This window comes from Macaca fascicularis, chromosome 16 (assembly GCF_037993035.2).
Source record: "Macaca fascicularis isolate 582-1 chromosome 16, T2T-MFA8v1.1".
NCBI lineage: Eukaryota > Metazoa > Chordata > Mammalia > Primates > Cercopithecidae > Macaca > Macaca fascicularis.
The window spans coordinates 16,206,444-16,230,000 of record NC_088390.1 but is presented as its reverse complement, the minus strand read 5'-3'; the positions used below and the strand labels follow the sequence as shown (position 1 = coordinate 16,230,000).

General features: G+C 52.3%; 1 protein-coding gene, 2 non-coding genes and 1 pseudogene across 15 annotated transcripts in view; all 4 read left to right on the top strand.

Moving 5' to 3' along the window:
* The window catches only part of TRPV2 (transient receptor potential cation channel subfamily V member 2), a 21,372-nt gene extending 1,494 nt beyond the window's left edge, over positions 1-19,878 (top strand). For 2 of the 13 annotated variants that reach the window (XR_012425308.1, XR_012425307.1), the window contains exons 2-15: positions 487-793; positions 3,041-3,174; positions 5,184-5,474; positions 6,062-6,360; positions 9,319-9,489; positions 9,942-10,110; positions 10,672-10,767; positions 11,536-11,606; positions 12,036-12,201; positions 14,984-15,050; positions 15,166-15,500; positions 16,748-16,875; positions 17,782-17,861; positions 19,670-19,878. Coding sequence is in view for 9 of the 13 variants with exons in the window: in XM_005582972.4 (XP_005583029.2) it covers positions 594-793; positions 3,041-3,174; positions 5,184-5,474; positions 6,062-6,360; positions 9,319-9,489; positions 9,942-10,097; positions 10,669-10,767; positions 11,536-11,606; positions 12,036-12,201; positions 14,984-15,050; positions 15,166-15,500; positions 16,748-16,875; positions 17,782-17,861; positions 19,670-19,767 (2,295 nt within the window). In the remaining 4 variants the exon portion in view is untranslated. Of the gene's footprint in view, positions 1-486; positions 794-3,040; positions 3,175-5,183; positions 5,475-6,061; positions 6,361-9,318; positions 9,490-9,941; positions 10,111-10,668; positions 10,768-11,535; positions 11,607-12,035; positions 12,202-14,983; positions 15,051-15,165; positions 15,501-16,747; positions 16,876-17,781; positions 17,862-19,669 lie in introns of those variants that run through there. The other 11 variants (XR_012425306.1, XR_012425305.1, XM_074018636.1 and 8 more) reach the window with 7 other exon arrangements.
* Positions 19,879-21,737: 1,859 nt separating this feature from the next.
* Positions 21,738-23,121, top strand: LOC102116068 (putative uncharacterized protein LRRC75A-AS1, mitochondrial; annotated as a pseudogene).
* LOC123569618 (small nucleolar RNA SNORD49) lies at positions 22,192-22,263 on the top strand. Its single transcript, XR_006693433.2, has one exon. It is a non-coding gene; the product is annotated as a small nucleolar RNA SNORD49 (small nucleolar RNA).
* On the top strand, positions 22,708-22,778 carry LOC123569617 (small nucleolar RNA SNORD49). Its single transcript, XR_006693432.1, has one exon. It is a non-coding gene; the product is annotated as a small nucleolar RNA SNORD49 (small nucleolar RNA).
* Positions 23,122-23,557: the final 436 nt, after the last annotated feature.

Here is a 23,557-nt window from a genome sequence, read left to right as displayed (position 1 = left end):
GGCCCTGTTGGTTCCCTGTTCCTCACACCATGGGCTTCCCTCCCTCTCCTCACCCCTGCTCCTCATCCCTCCTGGCAAACTTCCTCTGTATTGTGGCTGGGCTCCCACACAGCGGGTGGACCTACTTGCGCTTGGCTTTTTGCCATTAGAAGTAATGAGAAGTAATGGCAAAAACCGCAATTCCTTTTTTTTTTGAGACAGAGTCTTGCTCTGTTGCCCAGGTTGGAGTGCAGTGGTGCCATCTTAGCTCCTGGGTTTAGCAATTCTCCTGCCTTAGTCTCCCAAGTAGCTGGGATTACAGGCACAAGCCACCACGCCTGGCTAATTTTTGTATTTTTTTTAGTAGAGATAGGGTTTCACCATGTTGGTCAGGCTGGTCTCGAACTAACTCCTGACCAGCCTGCCTCAGCCTCCCAAAGTGCTGGGATTACACGTGTAAGCCACCGCGCCCAACCTTTTGCATCAACCTAATACCTCCTTTTTCAGGCTCCAGTAAGGCCAACACCAGCCTGCAGCTGGGAGGAAGACGGGACCCTTGACATCTCCATCTCCACAGAGGTCCTGGCTGGACTGAGCAGCCTCCTCCTCCTAGGATGACCGTACCCCCCAGCTCTCCAGTTTTCAGGCTGGAGACATTAGATGGAGGCCAAGAAGATGGCGCTGAGGTGGACGAAGTAAAGCCGGCTTTGGGGAGCGGGCTGACTCCCATGGAGTCACCGTTCCAGGGCGAGGACCGGAAATTCGCCCCTCAGATAAAAGTGAACCTCAAGTATGGAAAAGGAACAGGTGCCAGGTGAGGCAACAAGTGGGGTCAGGGAAAAGGGGGCCCCCTGGCCAGCTCCAGCAGAGAACCCGGAGTGAGACTCATTGACCAGCCCAGCACCAGTGCCCCTTCCCACAACCTGTGGCGTCCTCAGTCTGCCTCTGATGGCTCCTGGGCCTGACCGGCTGACCTCTGCTCTGCTATCTGGCATTGCTCTTTCCAGAGGCTTCTCCATTCTTGGCCTTCTGCCTTCTGAGGTCATGTTCTTTGTGAGATACATTCTTGAGCTCTAAGTCCTCAGCTGACCCTCAAATCCCCCATTCATGCCAACTCCCACCCCTGTCATGGTCCCTGCTGGGGAAGGCAGCAGGATCCATACTCCATCCAGTGAGAATCAAGGACATCTAGAAATGTCCCAGGCTCTCCTCAGTTCTGCAAGGCTGAGCCTGTCACTCAGGGGACGTGAACTGTGGGATTGAGGATAACTGGCTTCTGCTTGGAGTCATCTGCACTTTGATTTTTCCTGTGGTCTTCCCACCAATTCAGATTGTGTGAGCCCCATATTCCTGAGAGTCCCGCTTCCAGTCCTGCTGCATCTGGCACCCCTTACCTCCCTGCCTGGGGTGGGGGCCTGCCCAGTGAGACTGGAGAATCCTCATGGGCCAGGCTAGACTCTGCCACAGAAGCCCCTTCTTCCCTTGATGCTTGAGGTGCTTGAGGTACAGCCACCAGCTTTGGCCTCCCAGGCTAGAGCTGCTTCCTGTTTGTGTTGGAGGATTGTGGTCAGATTCAGCACCAGGGTAGGGGAGGTTGCGTGAGGAGCTTCTGGGAGCTGTGGAGCCTGCCCGACACAGGCAGGATGGGCCCTCGATGCCTTCAGTGCCTCAATCTGTGCCCTCGCTGGGCTTCTCTACCCCAGGACCATGATGCCACCCTGGTGACAGAAAGTCATTTGCCCAAATGGCCACTTCTATGAGCCGGACTGTCCACAGGGCTTCTGTCAGCAGCGGATAGAGCCCTCATGATCATGTGTGGCTTCCTGGTGCTGACGAGGGAAGCCTGGCTGTAATTACAGTCATAGCTGTTGGCTTAAAAAGTCAACCCTTGAAATCCCCACCAGAGTCAAGGAGGCAGAGGTTGCAGTGAGCAGAGATTGTGCCACCATACTCCAGCCTGGGCGTCAGTGAGACTCTGTCTCCAAAAAAAAAAAAAAAAGTGACTGATCCCAACAGTCACCTTGTCACCAACTTTTATTTGGTCGACCCATTCCACAAGAGAAGTTAAGCTGGGATCTGAGGGTACACAAAGCATCGAATAGCACCCCCTGTTATTTGTCTTCGCATATCTGCTGGTGGTGGTGCCAGAAGCCCCAGAGGCAAGTTGGCCCCTGTGAATAGTAACATAGCCCAGGAGGGAATGACTCATGCCCTTCCCACTTCCAGTCACCAGACGCTGCTAGATTCTGATAAGCTACCAGACCCCTTCCGGGGTCTGTGGGAGAGATTTCTCCTTAAGTGTGCCTTCTCGGTGGTGTCTGATATGTTTCAACATTGGGCCCAGCGTTAGGCCCAGGTAATGCTCTGTTTCTGGGAAATTACTTGCTGCCAAGCCTAGAATCTCTCTGGGGGTTCAGAGTCAGGGTCTAAAGTTAAACAGCCCTGCTGAGATTCCCAGTTTGGCGCTGTGTGACTTTGGCAAGCTACATGACCTCCTTGTTTATCTAAAGGAGAAATGAGTGGTTTCCGACCGGCAGGGCTGAAGTGAAGATGAAAGACACAGAATATTCTGTAGTTAATAGATGATTTCTGAGAGGAGAAGGGAGATTTTCTCCATTCTTTCTTTGAGGGCAGTGAGCATGCAGCCACTGTGAGTCTGCAGGGACCTCCCACAGCCCTATCCAGACCCAGGCCCAAGCTCAAGAGCCACCACAAGTTGTGTGTGCTGGAGGAGACTCAGTGGGATATCGAGGCTGTTGAGAGATGGTACATCAAGGCACCTGGCACATGACAAGCACCTGATGCTGAAAAGTGTCTGTGATGACTGGTCTCATGGGGATGAAGCAGCTTAGTGCCTGGACAGGCCCCTTTTCCTCCTCTCGGGGTCTCCTTGGTTGGCTGTAGGTGGATAGAGGCCCTCAGAAGGGCTCTCACTGGGCTCTTGGGCCTGAGGGGTGCGCAGTGTGTACAGGACTCCCTGAAAGGGCTCCCTGGGATGGAGGGCTTTTGCGGGGGCCTGTGGTCCTTGTCCAGCATAAGTCACAAACCACATCCTCCACAGTCAGCCGGATCCAAACCGATTTGACCGAGATCGGCTCTTCAATGCGGTCTCCCGGGGTGTCCCTGAGGATCTGGCTGGACTTCCAGAGTACCTGTGCAAGACCAGCAAGTACCTCACCGACTCGGAATACACAGGTAGACCCTGCCCTGTGCATCCAAGGCTAGGCATCCTGTGAGCTGATAGTTAGGTGGGCTGGGTGGGTGTGATCCCGGGTCGGAGCCGAGGAGTGAGTGTTCTCAGCAGCCCTCCCACTAGAATGGTTGCTGGGGGGCCCTGTGGACAGAGCTAATCAAGGATGGCCTCCTGTCGGTCTTGGCTGTGCCTCCCACTTCCACCCACCCCTCAGAGCTCCTGGCTACCTCTGTCACCCCTAGCCCATTAGCCCATTGCAGTGGCTGAATGGAAACCCAAAGCAATCTTTTTTTTTTTTTTTTTTTTTTTTTTAAATAACAGTGTTGTTGAGATATAATATATAATGGGCATACCATATACTTAACCCATCTAAAGCACTCTTTGCCAAAAATCTAAATATATGTATTGTTTGGGCTGATCAGAAAAATAACATAAGTACTCTAGAAGATTCAACAGTAAGGAAATATATACAGCCAAGGTTAAACACAGTCTCTCATCCTGGGCCCCTATTAATGGTTTGGGAATGCATCTGTTTGGAGTTTCTTTCTTTCTTCTTTTTTATTTTTGGAGAGATAGGGTTTTACCATGTTGCCTAGGCTGGTCTCAAACTCCTGGGCTCCAGTGATCCTCTCACTTTGGCCCCCCAAAGTACTGGGATTATGAAGCCTCCATGCAGCACCTGTTCAGACTTTCTTTCTTTCTTTCTTTCTTTCTTTCTTTCTTTCTTTCTTTCTTTCTTTCTTTCTTTCTTTCTTTCTTTCTTTTCTTTCTTTCTTTCTTTCTCTTTCTTTCTTTCTTTCTTTCCTTTCTTCTTTCTTTCCTTCCTTCCCTCCCTCCCTCCCTCCTTCCTTCCTTCCTTCCTTCCTTCCTTCCTTTCCTTCCTTCCTTCCTTCTTTCCTTCCCTTTTCCTTCCTTCCTTCCTTCTTTCCTTCCCCTTCCTTCCGTCCTTCCTTCCTTCTTTCTTCTCTTTTTTCTTGAGAGAGTCTTGCTCTGTCGCCCACGCTGGAGTGCAGCAGCGCTATCTCAGCTCACTGCAAGCTCCACCTCCCAGGTTCACACTATTCTCCTGCCTCAGTCTCCCGAGTAGCTGGGACTGCAGGTACCCACCACCATGCCCAGCTAATTTTTTTCTTTTTTTTTTTAGTAGAGACGAGGTTTCACCGTGTTAGCCAGGATGGTCTCAATCTCCTGACCTTGTGATCCGCCTGCCTCAGCCTCCCAAAGTGCTGGGATTACAGGCGTGAGCCACCGCGCCTGGCCTTATATTCCCTTTGAACCTTACAATAACCTTGGAACATCCCCATTTTACAGTAAGGAAAACTGAGGTTAAGAGAGGCCACGTGACTTGCCAGAGTGGAGAGAGACATTAAGTGGTGGAGTCATGTATAAATACTGCTCTGAATATTCTCGTGTAGACAGCATTTCACGAATGATGACTTATGTCTTAGAAATTTAGTTTCTAAGCCGGGCACGGTGGCTCACACCTGTAATCCCAGCACTTTGGGAGGCCGTGGCGGGCAGATCATGATGTCAGGAGATCGAGACCATCCTGGCTAACCAATGAAACCCCATCTCTACTAAAAATACAAAAAAAAAAAAGCTGAGCATGGCGGTGTGCGCCTGTAGTCCCAGCTGCTGGGGAGGTTGAGGCAGGAGAATGGTGTGAACCCAGGAGGCAGAGCTTGCAGTGAGCTGAGATTGCGGCCACTGCATTCCGCCTGGCTGACAGAGCAAGACTCTGTCTCAAAAAAAAAAAAAAAAAAGAAAAGAAAAAACAAAGAAATTTAGTTTGTAGGGCAGAAATTGTAGTCATACCTGTTGGTATTGCTTATGTGTTCCTTGGAGCCTTAATACCCTATAACATGGTTGTGCTCCCATCAGTTGTGTGTAGCACCTCTTTTAATCCTCCCAAGGGGTACTTGGAGCTAGGCTTGCTATACCAGCTATTGGGCAGTCCAGCCGCTCCAGATCTCAGCACTACTGTGCCCCTTACCCTCCCTTCTTCCCACAGAGGGCTCCACAGGTAAGACGTGCCTGATGAAGGCTGTGCTGAATCTTAAGGATGGGGTCAATGCCTGCATTCTGCCGCTGCTGCAGATCGACCGGGACTCTGGCAATCCTCAGCCCCTGGTAAATGCCCAGTGTACGGATGACTATTACCGAGGCCACAGCGCTCTGCACATCGCCATTGAGAAGAGGAGTCTGCAGTGTGTGAAGCTCCTGGTGGAGAATGGGGCCAACGTGCATGCCCAGGCCTGCGGCCGCTTCTTCCAGAAGGGCCAAGGGACTTGCTTTTATTTCGGTGAGTGAGCCTTTCTTGGATAAATTGAGGCAAAGAGCGGGTAAGGCCTTGTTCAAGGTCATATGATTAGTGTATGACAGAGCTGGCAGTTAAACCTAGGTCTGTCTGACCCCGACACCCTGCTTCTAACCACTAGGCTGCCTGAGAAAGCAGTTTGTTTTTTGCCCAGGCCAGTCTCAAACTCCTGGGCTCTAACAATCCTCCTGCCTCAGCCTCTCGAGCTGGGACTACCAGTTGCACCACTACATCCAGCACTAATTTGTCATAAGATAATTTGTCATAAGAGATGTTTCATCCTCGTCTGGCCACAAGATGGGCATGCACCCAGACCCAGGGAAGGGAGTAGTGGGCTGCTAGCACTGGCATGTGACTTGACCAGCAGAGCCTGAACAAAGAGGCAGCGTGCCTGGGCTCTGGCAAAGGAGACAGCAAAAGGCAGCAGGTTGGCTGGTCCCTGTTCTGCTCCCTTCAGTGGTAAAGAAGCCTGATCTGCTTCAAGGAGGGCTGGACTTTTGTCCAAGGAGCATGAAGAGTAGGCAGATGGAAAGCAGGAGGCCTGGGGCCCAAGCTGCTCTCTTGGCCTGCAGGTGAGCTACCCCTCTCTTTGGCCGCTTGCACCAAGCAATGGGATGTGGTAAGCTACCTCCTGGAGAACCCACACCAGCCCGCCAGCCTGCAGGCCACTGACTCCCAGGGCAACACTGTCCTGCATGCCCTAGTGATGATCTCAGACAACTCAGCTGAGAACATCGCACTGGTGACCAGCATGTACGATAGGCTCCTCCAAGCTGGGGCCCGCCTCTGCCCCACCGTGCAGCTTGAGGACATCCGTAACCGGCAGGATCTCACACCTCTGAAGCTGGCCGCCAAGGAGGGCAAGATCGAGGTGAGTGGCTGTCCCCTTCCCACTTTCCCTCTGCAGGAAGCAGTAGGTCTCACCCCAAAATTTCTGCAGAAAGAGCCCAGGGGGTTGTGAAGAGCAGTGGCTTCTCTGCTTTTCAATGGAACATTCCTGTTAGTAAGAAAATTTTCAGTATGTACCTCTAATATATGTGTGTTTATTTATAAATTGTATATGAACTATTGAATATATTACATTATAAAACATTGGGATTTTTTTTTTTTTGAGACTGAGTTTTACTCTCGTTGCCCAGGCTGGAGTGCAATGGCGCGACCCCGGCTCATCACAACCTCTACTTCCCAGGTTCAAGCAATTCTCCTGCCTCAGCCTCTCAAGTAGCTGGGATTACAGGCATGTGCCACCACACCCAGCTAATTTTGTTTTTGTTTGTTTTGTTTTGTTTTTTGTTTTTTTGAGATGGAGTCTGGCTCTGTCACCCAGGCTGGAGTGCAGTGACACAATCTCAGCTCACTGCAACCTCTGCCTCCCGGGTTCAAGCAATTCTCCTGCCTCAGTCCCCTGAGTAGCTGAGATAATAGGCACCCACCACCATGCCCAGCTAATTTTTTTTGTATTTTCAGTAGAGACGGGTTTCACTATGTTGGTCAGGCTGGTCTTGAACTCCTGACCTCATGATCCACCCGCGTTGACCTCCCAAAGTGCTGGGATTACAGGCACGCACCACTGCACCCAGCTAATTTTTTGTATTTTTAGTAGAGACGGGGTTTCACCATGTTGGTCAGGCTGGTCTGGAACTCCCGACCTCAGGTGATCCACCCACCTCAGCCTCCCAGTGTTGGGATTACAGGCGTGAGCCACGGCGCCCAGCCAAACATTGGGAATTTTAAAAAGTCGTTTGGGTTTCTTTATTAAGAGATCGCCTTTTTATATCTTTTGTCTATTTTGCTATTCTGTTTCTGCATATTTATTGATAACTTTATAATGAATTTAGTATTTTGTCTACTATAGCACTTGTAAAATTTTTCCTAGTTCATCATTTGTTTTTTGAATTTTATGATTTTTTTTTGCCATAGAGAATTTAAAAATTTTTATACTCTGCAAGTGTAATTATCTTTTCCTTTAAGATTCCTTAGTTTTGCTATTGCCTAATTCCTGCTACAAGATTATATATATAATATATATGTGTATAATATATAACTATTACACATTATATTATAGATTATAATTATATATAGTATACATATAATCTTCATACCCATATTCTTTTTTTTTTTTTTTTTGAGACAGAGTCTTGCTCTGTCGCCCAGGCTGGAGTGCAGTGGCGCGATCTCAGCTCACTGCAAGCTCCGCCTCCTGGGTTCACGCCATTCTCCTGCCTCAGCCTCCCGAGTAGCTGGGACTACAGGCACCCGCCACCTCGCCCGGCAAATTTTTTGTATTTTTAGTAGAGACGGGGTTTCACCATGTTAGCCAGGATGGTCTCGATCTCCTGATCCCGTGATCCACCCGCCTTGGCCTCCCAAAGTGCTGGGATTACAGGCGTGAGCCACCACGCCCGGCCCATACCCATATTCTTTTCCAAACTTTTGCAGCTGCATTTTTTTTTTTGAGACAGAGTTTCGCTCTTGTTGCCCAGGCTGGAGTGCGTTGGTGCAATCTCGGCTCACTGCAACCTCTGCCTCCCGGGTTCAAGTGATTCTCCTGCCTCAGCCTCCCGAGTAGCTGGGATTACAGGCATGCGCCACCACGCCTGGATAATTTTGTATTTTTAGTAGAGACGGGGTTCCTCCATGTTGGTCAGGCTGGTTGCAAACTCCCGACCTCAGGTAAATCCACCTGCCTCAGCCTCCCAAAGTGCTGAGATTACAGGGGTGAACCACCACTCCCACCCTGCAGCTGCATTTTTAATGCCTAAGGCTTTGACTAGCTGGAAGTTTTTCTGGTAGGAAGAGTAAACATAAGGCGGCCCCCACTTTGTTCCAAATAGCTTACCAATGGCCTGTTTCAAATAGTTTTTGCCAATAGCTCACCAGGGCTGGCCTCATGGGCTTATGGCGGAGATTTCTGAAAGGTTAAGGAAACGATGAACATAAATAGAAGTTTTAACCCTTTTTCGCTGCCCTCTCAAGTTTCTTGGAGTGCTCCCTGGGGTGTGTGAACCTCACTTTGTTGTCTAGAGGCACTGCTGTGTGGCCTATGAAATCAGTGCCCTGATCTGTTCCTCCTTTCCCATTCCTCACGCGTGAAACCAGAATGCTTTCTAACCTGTTTGGATTAGGGACCACTTTCTAGTCTGCTGAAAACTCTGGATTCTAACCATGAAATTGCACACACAGATACAGCTAGTAGACTCTGATCTCCGGGGCCTCAAAGACCCCAGGGGTAAGGATCTCTCTGCCATTTGAGGAGTTCAAGGAAGGCCACAGGGTTGGGTGGGGGAAGGAAGAGCCAGGCTGGTTGGCAGGCTGGGGCAGATGTAGCTGGGTGTGTGTGTGTTTAAGAGTTTAGACACGTCGGGCGCGGTGGCTCAAGCCTGTAATCCCAGCACTTTGGGAGGCCGAGACGGGTGGATCACGAGGTCAGGAGATCGAGACCATCCTGGCTAACACGGTGAAACCCCGTCTCTACTAAAAATACAAAAAACTAGGTGGGCGAGGTGGGGGCGCCTGTAGTCCCAGCTACTCAGGAGGCTGAGGCAGGAGAATGGCATAAACCCGGGAGGCGGAGCTTGCAGTGAGCTGAGATCCGGCCACTGCACTCCAGCCTGGGAGACAGAGCGAGACTCCGTCTCAAAAAAAAAAAAAAAAAAAAGAAAAAAGAGTTTAGACACACAAGGACCTGCATGTATGGGGGCATGTGCACGTGTCAGCTGCAGCTCTGCAGACCGTGGGCAGCTGCAGGGTCCTGGGTGTTTCCCAGTCTTGGCCCAGGATCAGTGCCAGGAGGGGACCGTAAAGGCAAGCTCGTATGGTCACCCTGCAGATTTTCAGGCATATCCTGCAGCGGGAGTTTTCAGGACTGAGCCACCTTTCCCGAAAGTTCACCGAGTGGTGCTATGGGCCTGTCCGGGTGTCGCTGTATGACCTGGCTTCTGTGGACAGCTGTGAGGAGAACTCAGTGCTAGAGATCATCGCCTTTCATTGCAAGAGTCCGGTGAGCCCACAGGGGCATTGGTGCACATAGAGGACCCAACAGAGCTCCCAGCAAGGTCCACAAATTGGGGCTGCCTGCTGGACCATATCTGCCCCATTCCTGTGCCAGTGGGGGTGTGGCTGCATGTCCCAGCAGGCATGACCCTGACCATGGCCACTGGGCCCATACTCAGTCCATACTCCAGTCCCATCCAACACAGGGATCATGCCAAGGGCCTTGTGGCAACCATCCAGGTCCTCTCTGTTAACCAGCATCTCGTTTGGAGGGCAAGCCCCTTGATCACACTGTAGCTGGGAGGGTTGGGGTGAGGTCCTTTGGAGTTCCTGGGGTGTGGAAGCCTGCTCCCTGTCCTCTCTCCTTATTTCCTGGGCCCTTGCTTTGATCCTGACATGGAGTGGGCAGCCTATTTGCACTTGTTGACTGTACCCATGGCTCTCCCCTCCCCACCCCAGAACCGACACCGAATGGTCGTTTTGGAGCCCCTGAACAAACTGCTGCAGGCGAAATGGGATCTGCTCATCCCCAGGTTCTTCTTAAACTTCCTGTGTAATCTGATCTACATGTTCATCTTCACCGCTGTTGCCTACCATCAGCCTGCCCTGAAGAAGGCAAGGGCGGGAGGTGGGTGGGGGGCACATCTTGGGGGAGGCCTGCTTGAAACAACCCTGGGGGAAGATGAGGCAATAATAGTGCTGAGGCATGGGCTGCTGGAGTGACATGCCCAAGCTTATGGGAGCCAGCACCCCAGTGCTAACAGTAATACAGTGAAGATTTGCTGAGTGCTCACTGTATGTGAAAAAGAATTCTAGGTGATGGACATGTGTTGATTAATTAATGTTCCCCAAAACCCCTGAGATGGTGAATTATAATCACCCTCAATTTATAGTAGAGGGAAGGGAGGCACAGAGAGGTTAAGTAACTTGTCCAGGGTCACACAGGCTGAAAGTGGTGTGGAGAGGGAATCTGAATCCAGGCAGTCTGGCTTCAGACCCCACACTGAAATGCTACACAATGTACCTCTCAGGATCTGGTGGTCCTTCCCTGGAGCCCATGTTCCCCTGCTGTTCTGAGGGGTTCTCCACAGCTCAGGCTCAGAGTAGGCCCTCAGCTTCAGCTCTCAAGGGTGAGCTGCTCAAGAGAGGACCCAAAGCCCTAGGTCTCATCTGAGTGTGTCTTCAGCAGGCCGCCCCCCACCCGAAAGCGGAGGTTGGAAACTCCATGCTGCTGGCAGGCCACATCTTTGTCCTGCTAGCGGGGATCTATCTCCTCGTGGGCCAGGTGAGTGCCCCTCCCCTTCTCCCACCAAGAAGTAAACCTAGAATTCTGCTTCAGGGGGCTTAGAGCAAGTTAGCTGCATCCCCTCACTGACAATACCCGGTCCCATCCACAACAACCAACCTCACTGAAGCTGAGGGCCAGAGGTTCTGGCCTTGCTTTCTGAGTCCCCGGCAACCCTCTGCTGTGCTTTTGGGGTTCCTCGGGGTAGCAGATAACTTCTCTGATTCCTTGGCAGTACAGGCTCTGCTCCCCCAGGAATGGAGCTGGAAGCCTCTGTCCCCAGCCAGGCCCCTCGGCTGGGAAGTTCCCCTCTTGGGGAGCACAGAGACCGGGGGTAGGTGGGGTTCAGGCCAATTCACCCAGTAGGGCCTCTTCAGTGGGAAATGCTGTAAGCCTGCAGGACACAGGCTGGACACCAAGACATTGGGACCTCCTTAGAGTGGGCAGAACTTGGGCACCAAACCCAGGTTGGCTGGGGTATGGGTGCTCCCTGTGAGGCCAGGGAGAAGGGAAGGGAAAGGCGCCCTTCCCCTTCCTGCATGCAGTGCAGAGGTTCTACATCTGCACTCCCCGGCCTTGCGTAGGTGGCTGCTCTTTCTGGAAAAAGAGTCCCAAGCTATCTCAGCTATCAGAAGTATTCATGAGTCCCCCAAAACCAAAGCTGCTGACTTAGCCCTAGCCGGGGTGGCAGGCTCCCGCTCAGCCAGGCCAGCAGGGGGCATTCGGGAGAGCAGGTTTCACAGCCCTCTGTCCTCTCTTTCTCCGCAGCTGTGGTACTTCTGGCGGCGCCACCTGTTCATCTGGATGTCGTTCATAGACAGCTACTTTGAAATCCTCTTGTATGTGGATTCTCACTCCTCCTCCCCTCAACTGTCTCTGAGGCCTGGAAGGGGCAGGTGTGGCAGAAGGCACCAGGTTGACTTTAGAGCCGAGGATACGGGGCGCAGGAAGTCGGGACCTGTGTACAGGCCAGACCCAGGAGTCTGGACTGCTGTCCAGCCTGGGGCCCTTTGTGCTCCTATCACTGTAGATGGTGATAGTGACATTTACTAGGCCTCGGCACACACCTGTTTCACTTAGTCCTTGAAAACACTCTTTGTGTCAGGCATCATTATTATTATGCCCATTTTACAGTGGGAGGGAACTGAGGCCCGCCGAGGTTAAATGTCTTGCCTAAGATGGAGGTCAGGACCTTGGTCAGCGCAGGCCAGTGAGGGCTCAGGGAGCCAAGTGGCCAGCAAGCCCACCTGGATCCTGCTCCCATACAGCCTGTTCCAGTCCCTGCTCACAGTGCTGTCCCAGGTGCTGTGTTTCCTGGCCATCGAGTGGTACCTGCCCCTGCTTGTGTCTGCGCTGGTGCTGGGCTGGCTGAACCTGCTTTACTATACACGTGGCTTCCAGCACACAGGCATCTACAGTGTCATGATCCAGAAGGTGAGAGAAGGGGGTGGTCCAGAGGGACTCTTTCGGCCTCATCAGGCAAGAGCCTTCCTCTGCAGCTATCCTAGGCAGAGGAGGGCATGTGTACATCTGCCTGCGTGCCAGCACCCAGATACTTGCTGGATGGAAGCTTAAGTACAGGCATGCATATACCTCTCTCAGGGTTCTGCACGCACATGCAAACACATGCACATATGTGTGTTTGCAGGTGTCCATACGGGAGCATGTGCATCCTTCCACATGCAAGGAGCAAAGAATATGTGCATAAGCTCATCTGTGTGTCTGTGTCCTGGGATGTGTGGGCGTGGGCATGTAACTGTGTTCATTTATGTATTCAGCATATGTTTAGGGAGTGCCAACTGTGGGTCGGGCCCTGTTCTAGGTGTTGGGAATATAGCAGAGAGCAAAACAAGTCCTTGCTCCCCTGAAGCTGATGTTCTGGTGGAAGGGAATGAAAACCTTAAGAAAACAACTAAGAACATTCCACACTGCTAAATTCTATGAAGGAAAAAAAAATGCACAGGACAATGTGATGGGGAATGGCTGGGATCAAGCACCCTTTAGATGGGATGGTCTGGGAAGCCTCTCTAAAGAGGGGATGTTTAAGTTGAGACCTGAAAGAATGATTCAGCCACCGCAGGGTGAGGAGGAGATATTCTCAGCAGAGGGCACAGCAATGGCTGCCGTGAGCCAGAAGCAGCTTGGGGTGCTTGCGACAGGGCGAGGAGGCTGGGTGGCTGGGGAGATGGCAGGAGGGTGGAGGTGAGGAGGTTGGGAGGAAGGGAAGGGCCAGGGGCCCCTTCCATGGGGAGGAATTTGGAGGCCCCCAGAGGCTTTTTTTTTTAAATTGTAGTAAAATGCATCTAACATAGAAATTAACTGTTTTTTTTTTTTTTTTTTGAGATGAGTCTTGCTCTTGTTGCCTAGGATAGAGTGCGATGGCATGATCTCGGCTCACTGCAAACCTCTATTCCTGGGTTCAAGCGATTCTCCTGCCTCAGCCTCCCGAATAGCTGGGATTACAGGCACCCATCACCATGCCTAGCTAATTTTTGTATTTTTAGTAAAGACAGGTTTTCACCACGTTGGCCAGGCTGGTCTCGAACTCCTGACCTTAGGTGATCTGCCTGCCTTGGCCTCCCAAAGTGCTGGGATTACAGGCGTGAGCCACTGTGCCTGGCCCATTTTAACCATTTAAAAAAATACATACAGCTAAGTGTCATTAAGTACATTCACACTGTTGTATAACCATCACCACCATCCATCTCCAGAACTTTCGTGTCATCCCAAACTGAAACTCAATGCCCATTAAAAACAACTCCCCATTCTCTCTTTCCCCGGTCCCTGGAAGCCACCATTCTACTTTCTGTTTCTACGAATTTGACAACCATAGCTACGTTGTATAAGTGAAATCATACAGTATTTGTCCTTTAATGTCTGGCTTATTTTACTCAGTATAATGTCCTCAAGGATCAGCCATGTTGTAGCATATGTCAGAAATTCCTTCTTTTTTTTTTTTTTTGAGATGGAATCTTGCTCTGTTGCCCAGGCTGGAGTGCAGTAGTGCAATCTTGGCTCACTGCAACCTCTGCCACCCAGGTTCAAGCGATTCTCTTGCCTCAGCCTCCCGAGTAGCTGGGACTACAGGCATGTGTCACCACACCTGGCAAGTTTTTTGTATTTTTAGTAGAGATGAAGTTTTTCCATGTTGGCCTGGATGGTCTTGAACTCCTGACCTCAGGTGATCCACCCATCTTGGCCTCCCAAAGTGCTGGGATTACAGGTTGAGCCACCATACCCAGCAATTCCTTCCTTTTTAAGGCTGAGTAGTATCCCATTGTGTAGATACACATTTTGTGCATCCATTCATCTGTCGATCCAGTCACCTGTTACTTCCACCATTTGATCTTTGTGAATAATGCTGCTATAAACAGGGGTGTACAAGTATCTGTTAGAGTCCCTGCTTTCAATTCTTTTGGGCATATAGATAGCCAGAAATGGAATTGCTGGGTCATACGGTAGTTCTATATTTAATTTTGTGACCCTGGAAGGTTGTTCTTTTTTTTTTTTTTTTTTTTTTTTTTTTTTTGAGATGGGACTCATTCTGTCACCCAGGCTGGAGTGCGGTGACATGATCATAGCTCATTGCAGCCTTGACATTCTGGGCTCAAGCAATCCTCCTGTTTCAGCCTCCTGAGTAGCTGGCACTGTAGGCTTGTGCCACCATGCCTGGCTACTGGAAAGTTTTAAGCAGGAAAACAATGTGATCTGAGACATATATACATACATATATTATTATTATTTTGAGACGATGTCTCACCCTGTAGCCCAGGCTGGAGTGCAGTGGCGTGATCTTGGCTCACCACAACCTCTGCCTCCTGGGTTCAAGCGATTCTCCTGCCTCAGCCTCCCGAGTAGCTGGGATTACAGGCGCAGGCACGCCACTGCACCCGGCTAATTTTTTGTATTTTTAGTAGAAATGGTTTCACCATGTTGGCCAGGCTGGTCTTGAACTCCCAACCGCAGGTAATCTGCCCGCCTCAGCCTCCCAAAGTGCTAGGATTACAGGCATGAGCCACTGCACCCAGCCAGATCTGAGATATATTTTTAAAAGACTCCTCTGCTCAGTGTGGCTCCACAGGGCCCATGTATGCATAAGTATGTGTGCGTATGTTCAGTGTACACGGGAAACATGCTGCTGTGGGTGAGGCAGGGGTCTGGGGCCGTGACTGGTGGCCCAGCTACCCACTTTGGCCCCTGGGCACATGTGTTCCAGGTCATCCTGCGGGACCTGCTGCGCTTCCTTCTGATCTACTTAGTCTTCCTTTTCGGCTTCGCTGTAGGTAAAGGCTCCCTCCGGCCCCCTTCCCCTTCCCCACGTTCCTTGTCCACCCTGTATACTCTCAAGGCTGCCTGCCGGTCTCCTGGGCTGAGGACCCCTCTCCCTTCATCCCATAGCCCTGGTGAGCCTGAGCCAGGAGGCTTGGCGTCCTGAAGCTCCTACAGGCCCCAATGCCACAGAGTCGGTGCAGCCCGTGGAGGGACAGGAGGATGAGGGCAACAGGGCTCTGTACGGGGGTATCCTGGAAGCCTCCTTGGAGCTCTTCAAATTCACCATCGGCATGGGCGAGCTGGCCTTCCAGGAACAGCTGCACTTCCGTGGCATGGTGCTGCTGCTGCTGCTGGCCTACGTGCTGCTCACCTACATCCTGCTGCTCAACATGCTCATCGCCCTCATGAGCGAGACCGTCAACAGTGTCGCCACTGACAGCTGGAGCATCTGGAAGCTGCAGGTGCCACCAGAGAGGCTCCCTGCCCCCACCCCACCCCACCCCGCACTCAGGTGGTGGGGAGTGCTCTGCATCCCGCGGAGGTGGGCCTTCCCTAGCCAAGGGGTGCCGGGTTGGGCAGCTCTACGTTGTCAGAGTCTTCCTCCTCCTTTTTTCCCTGGAGACAAGGTCTTGCTCTGTCACCCAGGCTGGAGTGCAGTGGCACAATCACGGCTCAATGCAGCCTCGGCCTCCTGAGTAGCTGAGGTTACAGGCAGTTGACACCACACCTGGCTAATATTTTTATTTTTTGTTTTTTTTTGAAGAAGGTCTCACTATGTTGCCCGGCCTCAGGTGATCCTCCCACCTTTGCCTCCTAAAGTGCTGGGATTACTCCCTCCTCCTTAAGAAGCTCATAGATGTACTCAGGACAGTGTCCAGCACCAAGTAGGTGCTCAATGTGCCACCAGCTACTATTATCATCATTGTTGTCCAGTTTCTTTTTTTTTTTTTTTTTTTTGAGTCAGAGTTTTGCTCTTGTTGCCCAGGCTGGAGTGCGATGGCATAATCTTGGCTCACTGCAACCTTTGTCTCCTGGGTTCAAGCAATTCTCCCACTTCAGCCTCCCAAGTAGCTAGGATTATAGGCATGTGCTACCACACCCCCACTAACTTTTTGTATTTAGTAGAGACAAGGTTTCACCATGTTGGTCAAGCTGGTCTTGAACTCCTGACCTCCGGTGATCCACCTGCCTTGGCCTCCCAAAGTGCTGGCATTACAGGTGTGAGCCACCATGCCCCACTCTGCTGCTAATTCATTGTTGATCTTGGGGAAGTCATTTATCTCCTCTGAGCCTCGGTGCCCTCCTCTGCAAGGTTCTGTGCCCCACCTGACTCACTGGTATGCCTCTGGGCAGGCACATGTGTGGGGTGAGCAAATGAAGTTCTGTCCCTGGTGGTGTGGCCATCTGGAGCCTGAACGATGTAAGAACAAGTATCTGTCAAGTACTTATAACGTACAGACTTCCCATCAGCTGTCTGAGGCACTTTGTTCTCAGTCTACAAATGGGGAAACTGAGATGCAGAGAGGCTGAGGGCCCAACCCCACACAGGTAATCGGATGTTGGAGCCGGATTCTAATCCGTGTGTTTAGTTGACTTTGGGTTATACTGTGAAGTGCTGCGGGGCACTTTCCTGCTCCGCTTGCCTTGTGTGCCTTTGCCCCCAGGCAGGGTCCCAGGACGTTCTGTCTGATGCATCCTTTGTCCCCAGAAAGCCATCTCTGTTCTGGAGATGGAGAATGGCTATTGGTGGTGCAGGAAGAAGCAGCAGCGGGCAGGCGTGATGCTGACCGTCGGCACTAAGCCAGATGGCAGCGCCGATGAGCGCTGGTGCTTCAGGTGAGTGAGTGGCGAGAGGGTCTCCTGGCCCTCCTGTCCAGCAATCCCTGGGGCCCCCACTGCAGTGCAGGGCACAGCTGCCAGGAGCCAGGTCTGGTGGGAGGGGCAGGTACAAAGAGCACCAGGGACTGAGCCTGAGCAGGTGAGGTCAGGGGTCTGGATCTCACAAGCCATGGCTGCCACATGACTGGCCATCTGCCTGTCCTAGTGGCTTAAACTGAAGATCCCCTCCTGGTGATCTCAGACTCCTCCTTGTAGCCTGAAATGTGGTACAGTAAGGAGGCCAAGAAGTCAGAGGGACCCTTGGGTTCCCAGCACTCTAGCCTTGCCCTGGCTGCTCTGTGTCCCCCCACCTCCAATTCTGCCAGCCTGATCTTGGAGCTACAACCCCTTCCATGGAGAACGTGCCCTTCTGTGTCCAGGAAAGGCTGGGACACTGGGAGAGGGAACCTAGTGACAAACACACAGCTAAAAACAGATACTGTTGTGAGGCAGCAGATGAACAGAGAGAGCAGAGAGAGCAGAGAGCAGAGAGAGCAGATGAGCAGATGAGCAGAGAGAGCAGAGTCTCAGGCGTGAGGAACAGCCATGAAAGTCCCCAGAACCCGGAAGCACAGATACACCTGATCTGAATTCCTCTTTTCTAGTTGCTCTGGGCAACCCAGGCTGCTGTGAGCAGCCAGAAGCGATGGATGCTGATTCCTGCAAGTGGGCACCTGCCTCACAGGACAGGGCTCCAAGTGGGTGGCCCAGAACCCTGCAGAGAGAAAGCCTGTCCTCCTCAGGGCCTCTGTGTCCACCAGAGAATCTCTGCATAGTCTCCCAATTTGGGGGGCCAGGCCCCTCTCTGGGGTGGGGGGGCACGGTCAAAGCAGGCAAACCTCAGAGCTCCTCTGTTGCCTTCAGGGTGGAGGAGGTGAACTGGGCTTCGTGGGAGCAGACGCTGCCTACGCTGTGTGAGGACCCGTCAGGGGCAGGCGTCCCTCGTAAGTAGCCTGGTGACTGGAGCCTCTGCCCTGGGGTGTGTGTCTCTGCTGCTTGGCCACAAAGCCTTGGAGAGTCTGGGGCAGGACCCAGAGACCTCCTCATAGTCACTTTGCAGATCCCCACACACCAGCTCCTCTTACAGGGATTGCCTCCTTAAAACAGTGGTTTTCTCCTTTCCTTTCCACCCACACCTTGCTTTCAGGCAGGAACCAGGGAAAACCTCTGAGGCTGTTAGCGCTTCCACCAGCCCAGCCTCTGGCTGCCCTCTCTCCGATGCCAGCCAGTCACACCCTTTGCCCATTCAATTGATTATCAAGGGTCTGTCCCCAGCCAGGCCTGAGCTGAGCCTGGGGACTCAGCAGGGGAATAAGTTAGGAAGGGCTGTGTCACAGCGCAGCCCACAACAGAGGCACCATCTCCCTGGACCCTCAGAGGAACTGCCCTGCATAGGCCCTCAGCTCCTTCACACCCCAAATCCCCCACCTCTGAGAAACCACTTCCCATGCCTCCCCCATGTCCGTGGCCTGTGTCCTCTCTGTTCTAGTGTAGTGATGGCCCCTCCTATCCCCACCCTGCTGCCTCCACCAAGATCTATTCCTTCCTCCCACCCTCAGAGGCCTGAGGATTAGCTGTCTCCCCTGCATACCCTTTCTTTCTAGAACCTTCAATAGCTCCCACCTTCCACTGGTTCACCTCCTCTCCTTTCTCCATCTCTTTCCTGACAAATTTCACTTGCTTGTGCCTGTTGCGCCCCACAACAGCCTCCTGAGTCGCCCGTGGCCCCTGTTGTAGGGAGGCTACTCTGGCCTCTTCTGCCCCACAGCCTGCTGGTTTCCCAGGCTCCTGGGCCGTGACCATGGCCTCACATACAAACAGGTTTCCCTTCACCCTCTCTTTGCATCTCCCTCCCTTCACTACAATGCCAGGAAAGTCACCTCTGAAAGTCACCTTGTCCCTCCCTCATCTTGCCCCAAGCACTCCACACCCCACTGCCTGCTGGGGCCTCCAATGTGACATTCCCAACAGGAGCAGCCTTGGGGTTGCCCCAGCAGGTCACATGTATGTCACCCCACCCCCTCCTTTCCCAGGTAGAAGGCCTTGAGTCTCAGCCTATTCCCCCCGCTATACCGGCTCTCCCACCTGGAGCTGAGTGTCCTTGACCTCTCAGGCGGCCACTCATCCCTCTGCCCTGACTCTCACTTCTGCTTCTGCACCACTGCAGGGCGGCCCAGCCTGCACCTTATCCCATTCCAGTCCTGCTAATGTGGACAAAAACTACATGCAGCCCACACTACACAATGCCTCCCGCTGCCTGGAAGGCTGCACTCCTCAGAGCGGAGGTCAGGGCCCAAAGCTGTCTGACCCACTGCCCACACCTCTATCCAAGGTGGCGTCTGCAGTGCCCCTTGTTCTTTGCTTTCCTTGGTTCATCTCTGGATTTGTCTGTCAGAAGCGCTCTTCCTCCCCTCTGGGTGTCCAAATCTGCCACCTCCCCTGCGGGATGGGTCCCGTCTCTCCTCTGAGCTCCCCCCAGCATGTCTCAGGTGTTCTGATCTCTGACACAAAGTCTGTCACCTCCAGGCACTTTAAGCTCCTGGGGGTGTTGGGAAGCCCCTGACATGGCAAGGGATTGGGAAATGCTTGTGGAGTGAGGGAAGCAGGGAGAGGGACTGCTGGCCTCCAGAACTGCTGAGGCTGTCCCCATGGCATGACGTGTTTTCATGACTGTGGCCCCTTGTTTCCCTGGTGCCTGCTTCCTGGGGACACACTCAAGGGTTAAGCCACAGTGCTTGCCATCTGTTAACAGGAACTCTCAAGAACCCTGTCCTGGCGTCCCCACCCAAGGATGAAGATGGTGCCTCTGAGGAAGACCATGTGCCCCTCCAGCCTGTCCAGTCCAACTGATGGCCCAGATGCAGCAGGAGGCCAGAGGACACAGCAGGGGATATTTCCAGCCACATCTGCTGGCTCTTGGGTCCCAGTGAATTCTGGTGGCAAATATATATTTTCACTAACTCTTCTGGAAACATTATTTGAGCAGAGTTGCTGGGACCCATAGAGCTGGTAATGTCTGCACCTCTCTGTGTACACAGGTCTGTGTATGGGACTAGGTTGCTCCTGCCCTTGCCTGGGCACAGAGACCCTCAGCTGCTGTGTCCCCACCCTCAGCCCCACGTCCTCAAGTCTGGAGACTGCCCTCTTCCTGGGTGCAGGCAGCTGGCTGAGGTGCTGTGCCCATTGTGGCAGATATATGGTGGTGGACATGTGCAAACAACCACCTCTCCTCTCTCTCCACCACGACACCCTTTGCTTTCCACACCCTCCCTGCTTTCGGGCAGGCACCTGGGAAAATCCGTTAAAGCCACCTCTCTTGCTTTCTCTTCCTACTGGGCTTCTTGCTCAATTCCCCCCCTCCCAAGCCATTCTCTGCAGGGCAGCCAGAGAGGCCTTCCTAAGATACAAGACAAACATGTCCTTTTTGTGCTCTGAAGGCCTGAGAGGCTCCCCAGTACCCACAGAATGCCCTAGCTGGCATCCCGAGACCCCCACGGTTTTGCCCAAGCATTTCCAGACACCTCCTCCCCTCCACCTCTGTTGCCCCTCCCTCCTTAGCACTCTCCCCAAATACAGGCAGGCCGAGGGACCTCGTGCTTGATCCCTTAACCTGGCTCTTGCTGGAAGCCCCCTCCTCCATTAAAACCCTACTCTTGCCAGGCACCTGTAATCCCAGCATTTTGGGAGGCCAAGGCGGGCAGATCACCTGAGGTCAGGAGTTCGAGACCAGCCTGACCAACATGGAGAAACCACGTCTCTACTAAATATACAAAACTAGCCGGGCGTGGTGGCACATGCCTGTAATCCCAGCCACTCGGGAGGCTGAGGCAGGAGAATCACTTGAACCCGGGAGGCAGAGGTTGCGGTGAGCGGAGATCGCGCCATTGCACTCCAGCCTGGGCAACAGGAGATAAATTCCGTCTCAAAAAAAAAACCAAACAAACAAACACAAAAACTAACTAACAACAAAAAACCCTACACTATTTCTGAGGCCAGCTCAAAAGGTGTTATGATTGCCTTCCCAGTTTCTTGCAGTCAAAATGAATTTCGCTCCCTTGGTATAACGTGTGTGTGCAAAACGTGGTTGCATGCATTATTTTTCAAGGAGAGAGCTGAGTATGTTCATAGGCTGAAAGGAAAGCTTCAGTATAGAGAGAGTTTTCCATGGAAAGTGAGACAGGGGCATAGGTGGATGAGGCCCCAAGGAATGAGAGGAAAGAAGGTGGGCAGAGCTTTACCCCAGAGGCGAACAGAGGATGGACGTGGATCCAGATAAGACGTCAGCTCGTTCCCTAAAGGTCGTGCTGAAGGAGTAATGAGGGTGGCCAGTGCGCAGGGGTTTGAGAGGCCCCGTGGATATGGTGCTGTGGGGAAAGTAATTGGCGATGCTCAATAGTTCAGGAGAAGATACTAGGATGAATGGTTGCTGTGTGCCACGGTTCTATAGGCTTTCACGTGTGTTATCTTATGTGATCTTCCGGGGCGCCGGTGTCTCCGTCTTCTGGATGACCAATCGGAAGCTCACAGAGAATAAGTAATTGGCCCTAAACCACCCACCTAAGGCGTGGCAGAGGCGGGGCCCAAACGCGCGCTCCAGCCCTCGCGCAGGCGCCTTGGAACTCGCCCGCGTGTTGTGACCCAGAATTCCTGGGGCTGTGGAAGAGACCATAGGCTCAACAGGAGGGGGAGCCCTGGGTTGCGCGCCGGTCTGCATCGCTACTTGGCGGAAAGTTCCCATGAGTCTTTGCCAGCGTCCCCCTCCTTTTGTGACGAATAGGATATCCCGACTCCTTAAGGGCCTGGAGCGCATAAGTTGTGACCTTTTCATTCCCGTTGTTATGGAGGTAGGGTCTCCGCGAATCTGGGGGTGGTAGCTGCGGGCAAAAGCAAATAAAGAGCTCGAGCTTCTGTGGTCTCTGGGGAGATGTTCCCGGGAAGCCTGGCTAGAGGGCAGAGGGCAGCTGTTGAGATGGCGTGGCTCCCCGCCTCCTGCGCTCGCGTGGCCTTCGGCCCGGTGTTGGACAGCCTGGCAGGGCAGCGGGGGGCTGAATCCGGCTGCCGTAGATGAGGCTCATGGATCACCCTTTTGTGGTAGGGCCACATCTGCCAGAGCCTGGAGTCTGCGAAGGCCGGGACCCGGTTCTCCGGCCCGCCGTGGGGAGTGTGCAAACCCGAGAGAGCTGGGTAAGTTGGTGTCGGCTTGCAGTTTGGGGTACCCCGAGGGCGGTGTACGTCGGTAAGATTGTAACGGGATTACTGGAAGACTTACTCGACTGTCCTGATGATACTTGTAATAGGAAGTGCCGTCAGAAGCGATAACTGACGACGTTTAACGTCTATCTGACCGCAGTCGCTGAAACCTCTACAACTTAGTTGACCATAACTGCCAGAACCTGCCCTGAATTCCTGTCCTTCACTCCCTCTTTCAGATTGCCTGCCCACCGCAGAGTGCTGAAGACGGGGTAGCCATGAGGTAAGAGGCCCTCTGGGGTAGGGTTTAACATGGAACGTAGTTTTGTCATCTTGAATGCACGGAAATTGGCGTTTTGACAGTTTTCTACGTTTAGGTGTTTTATACACTTGAGGGTAATGTGTCAAATCATTGCATATGATGGAACTGAAATAGAAACTGGAGATGGCTGCCCACATTCCTAACCTAGAACTGCATTTAAAGCAAAGTGATAGGCAGAAGCAAACTCCTTCGTTAAGAAATGTCTCCAGTGGCAGCGTTAGATTTTTCAGGTAGGGTCTAGATCTCGAGCAGTACTGGAGAGTTGTGAGGTGCTTGACTGCTCTGATGAAATCACTAATAGGAAGTGCCGTCAGAAGCGATAACTGACGAAAACTACTCCTGTCTGATTGCAGTTAAGTCTTCACCATTTGCTGGTTCCCAGGAGTAAAACTTGTCTGAACGGTGACCTAATTGCTATATTCACCTAGGTTGCAAATTCGTGAAGATATCAGCAGCATGTTTGGCAGCTGAGTATTGGAGCAAGGAGCCTGCCACAAGGTAAGCCTTGCTCTATGGGGAGGCTAGTGGCTGACCATGCCTAGCTGTCAGGTGGAATGTTGGCAATTGAATTTGGTTAACCTTGTAACAGTGTAGCCTATCCCAGAGATACCGATTTTGGTTTCCGGTGGCATTGGAGCCAGGGTGGAATAGCTAGAAAGAGGGGCTACTCTATTTACCTCTTGGCTGTTTAGTCTTGGGCAAATTACCTGTCTGCTGAGATGTAGTTTTCCTCAGATATGAAAAGGAAAAGTAAGCTCTGTGAAGTTTAAAGTGATGTGACTGAAATGTAGATTGCAACTCCCTGAGGCTGGCTGGGCACGGTGGCCTATAATCCCATCTATAATCCCATCACTTTGGGAGGCTGAGGTGGGTGGATCACCTGAGGTCAGGAGTTCAAGACCAGCCTGGCTGGTCAACATGGTGAAACCCCATCTCTACCAAAAATACAAAAATTAACCGGGTGTGGTGGCGTGTACTTGTAATCCCAGCTGCTTGGGGGGCTGAGCCAGGAGAATCGCTTGAACCCGGGAGGTGGAGGTTGTAGCGAGTTGAGATTGTGCTATTGCACTCCAGCCTGGGCAACAGCGAGACTCCATCCCCCCAAAAAAAAAAAAAATTACAACTCCC